Below are 7,542 nucleotides of genomic sequence, written 5' to 3'. Positions count from 1 at the left end.
CATCTCTTTCCCCACTTTTGGCTTTTAACCATCACGACCCCAGAGACCAAGGTCAGGCTAGACCCCGGGTTCTCCCCACTCCAAACGCTCCCCACCCAGCCCCCCAGCAAGGATCTGGAGCTGCTGGACTCGCGGCTGCCTTGCCGAGAAATTCCAAAGCGGACACGCGGGAAGGACGGTCGTGTGAACGCTCCTGCGGCGGGAGACCCATCCCTGCTGAAGCTCCCCTAACTCGCCCCCCCAACCCCCCCAGCTCAAGCCCTTCCCGCGATGCCACCCACGATGAGGACGGCGCTTCTGCTCACCTGGACGGTATCCCTGAGTTACTTTGCAGACCCGGGTAAGGATTTGGGGTTCATCTGTCCTGCCTTTCTTCTTTGGGAACTTCTTGGGGATGGAGACGAGGAAAGGGGGCGGGGGGGGCGGGAGCCTCCCAATTCGCCAGCTCGAAAAGGACACTCTAGCCCTCTCCATCACCCCCAAACCTGGCGAACTCCAACTCTCCCAAGAGGCGAATAGTTGGCGGCGATTCTATTATTAGCCCGGGGATGTGGGTTAGGGAGAGGGGGGAGGGTCTGTTCCTGGCAGGAGTCTACTCAAGGGAAATGCGCCTCCGGACGCCTGGGTTCTGTTCCGAACGCTGGGAGAGGACGTGGCGTTGAGTGGTTAGGGCAGAGATGGAGCGACGTGAGGGAGGGGGCTTGGACTCCCGGGTTCCTTCCTTTGGGAATGAGGGAAGGCTTTTGAGTCTCGGGATTGCTGAGGAGGAGGGGGGGGCTCTGAACTATGCCAATGCTCCTTGAGTATGTATGTGTGAGTCTGTATGACCTTGAGGAAGGCTCGCTCTGTACCTCCGCCTTTGCGCCCGCTGTTATCTCGGGTTGGGAGGCGGTTGAGCCAATCACCTTCGGATCGGTGGCGAAGCGAGCTTTTCTCCTGTGGGGAGGGGTCTTTCCCCTTCCCTGGCCTGAGAGACCACCCGCTGCAGTTTCAGCTCTGGGGGGTGGGGGTTGCTGTTGGGGAGAGGGAATTATTCTCCAACAGGCCATGTGGGTGAGGAGGACTTGGGTGGTGCTGGGGGGGGGGGGGCGAGGGGTAACTCAACTAACACCCCCCATTCCCTAAAAAGTGTTCATTTTATAGGGGCGTTTGCTTGGGGTTAGGGTTGATTTAAGTTCCATTCCACGAGCAGGCTCCCTCTCGTGGTTAACCTTGAACGACTACATCGAAGGCGAGCTCGATTTATGCCTTTCCCCTCCCTCCCCTCTTTCCCCCTCCCCACCCATGCCTTCCCAACCCCCTTTAGTTCTGCAACTCGAGCCGGGCTGGCGTTCTTCACACTTCGTTGTCATTCAAGTGCTGTTTTTGTTATTTAGCACGGCTTTCCATCGGAAAAGGTGGTGGAGGAGGAGGAGGAAAAGAGAGGGCAGAGCTAGGAGAGCCCCTGAAATCTCGCACCCACCCCAACATGGGAAAGCATCCTCCTGACAGCCCTTCCACCTCCGCCCATTTATGCCCCCACCCAGCACCTCTACTCTTAAAGGGTCTTGATGCCACCCATTGTCTCTTGCATGTAATTTCTGCAAGAGGCACGGGGCATAAGGCCTGCAAATCCCAGAAATCTGGGCTTCTGGTTGTGGTTTGTTTATTTATTTATTTATCTATTATTACTTTTCTGTGCTGCCCAATAGACGAAGTTCAGCCAGGGGGGAGCCGAAGGCACTCTGCACGTGCTCGAAGTTATGCTTATGATGTCCCACAACTGACATTGGAGGAAGTGAGGGGTGGGGTGGGATACAGGTTCAAACTGAGCCACCTAGGGCACACTGGAGGGCGTTCAATTGGCGAGCTACCCGTTGGCTTTGCAGACCCCCATTCTAAGCATTTTTCTTTCTCAGCCTGTGGGGGAAAGCCCCTCCCGTGGGCTGCAGATGTGCATGGAGTGGGCCTGACTCAAGTGAATTTTCTGCCTTGGCTAGGCCCCAGGGCCTAAGAGGGCACCTTTCCCTCCCTCCCTGCAAATTGGAGCGTGGCACGACCCACTGGGAAACTTCTCTTGGCCCAAACAGGCCCAGATTTGGAACAGTGCAGGCTAGTCCATTTCGGCGGGGTTTTGTGCAGCGCAACGCCCTGGTGGATTGTGGGTCTGACATCTGCCTGTCTCCTGCTCTGTTTCCGTTAAGGGCATCCCCAAACCATGGCCTTGCCATTGCCTGCAGCGTGGCCAGGCTGCTGCCTCTAACCAGAGCACCACGGGGTCATCCTGGCAGTGGGTCACTGGGAGGAGCCACAGGCCGGTGGACGACGGATGTGGTTGCCTCCCTCCGAAAGGGATTCCTGTACTTTTGAACAGCTCTACTGCTCGCCAGTCGCACTGCAGTGATGGCAGAAGGTGCACCTGCTAAACTTCTCCCTGCCATGCAGCGCAGCTCTTAAAGGCACAGGAGCTGCCTTGTTCTTGGAGGCCAATCCGCCCCCCCCCCCCCGCTCCCATTCTGGTCCATTGCAATCCTGCAGAGCTGGCCGGGCATCCTGGCTCATCTGCTCTCAGATGCCTTCAGTGGCCATGACGGGAGCACAGAGAGGTGCCCCCGGGGTAGGGTTAAGGGGGTGTCGGAATGTGCGAAGAGCGGAGGTGTCGAGGGGACGAGTGAATTCACACTTGCACGCCTGGTTTGGTCCCCAACCCCCCCCTGGCTACAAGTTCCCTTTGCAGGAACACTAATGATTGCTGAGTGGTTGTGGCGCTCTTACCCTGGGGCGTCTACTCCTCGCTGGCGTTGAATCAAGCTCTGCACAAGGGTGGGGGGAGGGATCCGGGGGGGGAGCGGAGGGGTGCAGTGTCGAATGATGATGTGTCTTAAGCCAGCAGCTAGAGGCAGCAGCCCAATTTGGGAGAATAAAATGGTCCCCGGGGGGAGGGGGTAAAATTGGAGGACAGAAATAGGATTTTTAATGTTCATATAGGCCAGCTGAGCTCTGCTCCCTCGAATAGATCTCTGTGCGGCCAACCTGTGCGAACCACAGATAGGAAGTGAATAGTTTCAGCAGCGGCCTGTTGAAGAGTTCTGTGTATTTCAGAAACCCACATGTGTCTTTGCCGACAGAATTTGGTTCAGTCCCCCCCAAACTTTAAAACAGCCGTGCTGCCTGCTCTTACCTTATTTATTTTCTAGAACAAATGTAGTGTTTGTGCATAGCAGGAGATTGAGGAAGCAGCTGGCGAAGTAGGTTGTTATCTATGAGAGCTCGCGCAACACAGCGTGAATCAATTTCCAAACTTGTTTGGGTCATTTTGTCTCATTCTCTGCTATTTAGCATTGTGATAGCCCTTATGCGAGTGACCTTCAACATTTTGAGAACTGGGACCCACCTGCGACGTGGCTGTGCAGCACAAGACCCATTTTAGGATTATAGGTCTTCATTTCTCTCCTCCTCCATCTCTTTCCTCCATTACAAAAAGAAAAAAAAAAAGAAACAAGATTCCTCAATCACTCCCCACCCAGCCCGAGAAAAAAGTGGTGCCATTACTGGTAAAACTCACACCAGTAGAAGCTATGATTGACCATTGGAAGACCAATGGTATATATCAGGCTTGTTCGGACTTTCTACCTTCAAGAAGCACATCAGCTGGTCTGCACAAAATCCACTGTGTACCTGATCTTACTAGCCTCTGTATTTGGCAATGGATTTGGGGAAGGGTTATAGGGCAGGAGCAGGGCAGAAGGTAGTTTGTGATCGACTGGTAGATCTCTGGGTGATTTGCAGGAGATAGGCAAGAGTTTCTAACTCCCATTTTTGCTAGCAGTAGCAACAACGAAGAAACGTCTGTTCGCCAACAGTGCAATCCTATGCCTGTTTGCTCAGATGTTATGTCCCACTGGATTCAATGGACTTAACTCTTAAGTAAGGGTATATAGGATTGTGCTGTCAATCCAGCTGCTGAAACTGGTGTGTTTTTTGGTGGGGAGGGGGAAAGGAGCAGGTTTTTGAGCGATAGGACTGAAAACTGGCTGAGTATGTGCTCAGGGGTACCCCTTGCTCCTTAATTCTCAAGGGAAGGTCTGTATTCCTGATCCATCCGTTTTGCACCTGGTTCTGGGTAGTCCAATCAAAACAAACTTGGCCCTGCAAATTTGCAGTTCGCCCAGCCCTGTCCAAAGGTATATACTCAGTTTATGTTGGGTCAGAGGGCAGTTAGCCGTCTCCCAACCCAGCGCTCATTTCAGGAGAAGATCCATTGTGTCTTTCAGAGAAGCTTGTCCCTCCATTAAGAAGCCCTTGTGGTACCCCGGGGTTCCTTGGAATACATTTCAGAACCCACCATTCTATTTCAAACTATTTTAGTGACATACAATGAGATACCTCTCTCTTTATCCATGTGTTCAGACTGCACACAATTCTTCAGCGAGCCAAAGGTGTTCGGAGCTTGTAAAATGTTTTGTGTGTCCCTGATCTCTCCTGGTTTCTTTTTCTTTCTTTCTTTTTTAAAAGGAGCTGATATGAAATAGATGTAATGAACCTGTCTATTGTCAAATGTTCACAGCTTCTGCCCATCCTGGCTGAATTTGTTCCCCTTTCTGCTTCGGGGTTGTTTTTTGGTGTTCCAGCAAAAGGGGGAGAGGAATATTCAGCTGGCTCCAAGAATGATAGAAAAGGATGATTTTCCTCCTTCATCTTTTTTTTTTTTAAAAAATAATAATTTAAAAAATGCAGTCATCTCATTGAGAAGCTGTGTGACTGAAATTTGGCAGGAGCAAAAGCTGGCCTGGGGGATGTGCCTTCTGTTGTCTCTGTGGAAATCCACTCAAATTTGCAGTGATCTCAAGTTGGCAAAGTTGCAACGAGTGCATTTATCTGAATACTAATGCTGTGCCTGGCCTGTATTAAGTTATGCAAATGAATACCCCCTTTGCCTATAGCTGACACAGAGCGGGTGGGGGTGGGGGTGGGAAGGATGGTTGGTCAGCCACTCCAGGGGTGGTGGTGGTGGTGGTGGTGGTGGTGGTGGAGGAGGAGGAGGAGGAGGAGGAGGAGGAGGAGGAGGAGGAGGCAACAGCGAGGGCTACTTGCTAAGACTGACAAACAATTATACCTGATGCATTGATCAACTAAAAATAAGCCTTGCAGTAACTCAAGGTGATCTTTAGAGCATATTGTAGGAAACTAACATCGTGATGTGTTCCTTCTTCCCCCATCCACCCCCGGATGGAAGAATAAATCATTGAATTGCTGGGAAACTGTCTTAGCTAGGGTTACACCTTCTTGGAAATCTAGGGTCTCAGTCAAGCCCATTGACTGGTTAAGAACACTAGAAGAATCCTACTGGACTGTGATGCAGCAAGGGAGTGTTTAGACCCTGGACTTAATTGTCTTATGGGACCCCGTCTAGATGGCCATGTGTACTACTTCAGTTGTGAACCACACAGCTAATGTTTCTCTCCCTCCTCCCCTTCCTCCATCTGCCATTCCATGCTTTAAAACTGCTTCTACATACATGATATGTCAGGACTAAAGCAACAACAAGGGGTAGGGATAACCTAGCTTCCGTCGTCCATGCTCTGGTAACCTCCAACTTAGACTACTGCAATGACCTCTACGTGGGGCAGCCTTTGAAGATGATTCGGAAGCTGCAGCTTGTGCAAAATGCAGCGGCCAGATTGATAACTGGAACCAGAAGGTTCGAACATATAACACTGATTCTGGCCCGCTTGCATTGGCTGCCTATACATTTCTGAGCCCAATTCAAGGTGCTGGTTTTAACCTTTAAAGCCTTACATGGCTTGGGACCACAAGAGGCAGCTGGACAAGCATCTGTCAGGGATGCTTTAGGGTGGATTCCTGCATTGAGCAGGGGGTTGGACTTGATGGCCTTGTAGGCCCCTTCCAACTCTGCTATTCTATGATACTTGATGGAATGCCTCTCCTGACATGAACCTACCCGTACCCTGCACTCAACATCTAAGGTCCTCCTCTGAGTGCCTACTCTGAGGGAAGCTCAGAGGATGGCAACAAGGAAGAGGGCTTTTTCAGTGGTGGCCCCCCAATTATGGAATGATGATCCCTGATGAGGCTTGCCTAGCACCAACATTGTTAGCGTTTCGGCGCCAGGTCAAGACTTTTCTCTTCTCCTAGGCATTTAACAACATATGCTAAGTTTGTTTGTTTTTAATGGAACTCAGGACTGTTGTTGATTAAATGGATACTGTTGTTTTATACTGTTTTTACATTTTTGATGGTTTTACATTTTATGTACTTTTTAACGTTCACTGTTTTTAACTTTTGAAAACTGCCCAGAGAGCTTCAGCTATGGGGCGGTATATAAATTTAATAAATAAATAAAACTGTTTGCCTGATTTAAAACAACCACCACCTCTAACCACGTGTGGTTTTAAACTCCGAAATCCTAGCACCATCATTACAGGAATAAAATAGAGGGCCTTTCACACAGCATGATAACCCATGGTTCAACCAACAACCCATGGTTCAAATAACCCACATTCAACCACTGAGTGTGGATTAGCGTGTTGTGTGAATGGCCCTGGTGTTTGTTTCTGCACTTGCCTCTCTCTGCGTGGTCAACTGCTCACCCAACTGGACTGTGGTTCCCCACCATTGCAGCTGGATAGGGCTAAATTGCATCTGTCTGGTTCAGCGTCTTGTTTTCTTGAAACATACCCACAGATTCCACAGCAGACTGGCTTTTCCGAGTTGCACAAATTCCATGGACTTGTGGACCAGGTGTGCATTTTGGGGGTATTTGCACATTGGGGGGGGAGCGTTGCACATTTTTGCCACTACAAATTTGCCCAAATTCAAGAAATTGGGGCGGGGATCAAATTCTGCCAATGAGTGGACAACGGAACAAAAGGCATTTTACAATCTCCAAAACACAGAATGAATGGATTTTACAAAACCCATCTATCCTTAAGCGTAATATATGACAAGGGAAACCGAGTTTCTGGGCCAGGAAAGGCTAAATTCTGCAACCAATTCTTGGTGCAAAGCAAGTAAAATTGCCTGCATTTTGGCATATATAAGGAATGGGGAATCTATGGCCCTCCAGATGTTGTTGGACTCCAACTTCATAACCAGCAACTCTGTTTTTCTCACCGCCGTCATACATGATCTTTCTGCTGTTCATGGGGGCAGAAAGCTAGGCAGAGCACTTGCAGACAACCCCCTGTCCCCAGGAAATCCTGTTCTCCCAGCCCTTGCAGTTTCACCAGGCATTGTCCATGCTCTAGATGATCAAATCAATCTTCTCAGCCCTGAGGGTTAGAAACTTGCTTTTTAAAAAGAGAAAGTGAAAATTGACTTTCTCAAAAGGCTGGATTCTACACCCAATATCAATTTCTTTGCTTGCTCTGTATGAGTTGCAGGAATTGCCAAATGCTCACACACGGTCCTGCCCACAGCTTTATGGGCTGCAGGGATTGAATGGCATAGGAATGATGGATGGTATCCAATCCCTGGGAAAAGCTCCGTGTTGATGTGTCCTTTGCTGTGTGTTTTGGATCATCTGTTCCTGGGTTTGTATCT

General features: G+C 50.0%; 1 protein-coding gene across 2 annotated transcripts in view; it reads left to right on the top strand.

Moving 5' to 3' along the window:
• The first annotated feature begins 272 nt into the window (after positions 1 to 272).
• KIRREL2 (kirre like nephrin family adhesion molecule 2) overlaps positions 273 to 7,542 on the top strand; it is a 52,951-nt gene continuing 45,681 nt past the window's right edge. For both annotated transcript variants that reach the window (XM_063139680.1, XM_063139679.1), the window contains exon 1: positions 273 to 340. In XM_063139680.1, coding sequence (XP_062995750.1) covers positions 283 to 340 — 58 coding nt within the window. In that variant the 5' untranslated portion in view covers positions 273 to 282. The remainder of the gene's footprint in view (positions 341 to 7,542) is intronic.

The sequence above is a fragment of the Elgaria multicarinata genome, chromosome 13, assembly GCF_023053635.1.
Source record: "Elgaria multicarinata webbii isolate HBS135686 ecotype San Diego chromosome 13, rElgMul1.1.pri, whole genome shotgun sequence".
In the NCBI taxonomy this organism is placed as follows: domain Eukaryota; kingdom Metazoa; phylum Chordata; class Lepidosauria; order Squamata; family Anguidae; genus Elgaria; species Elgaria multicarinata.
This window is presented reverse-complemented; position numbering and strand designations above follow the sequence as displayed.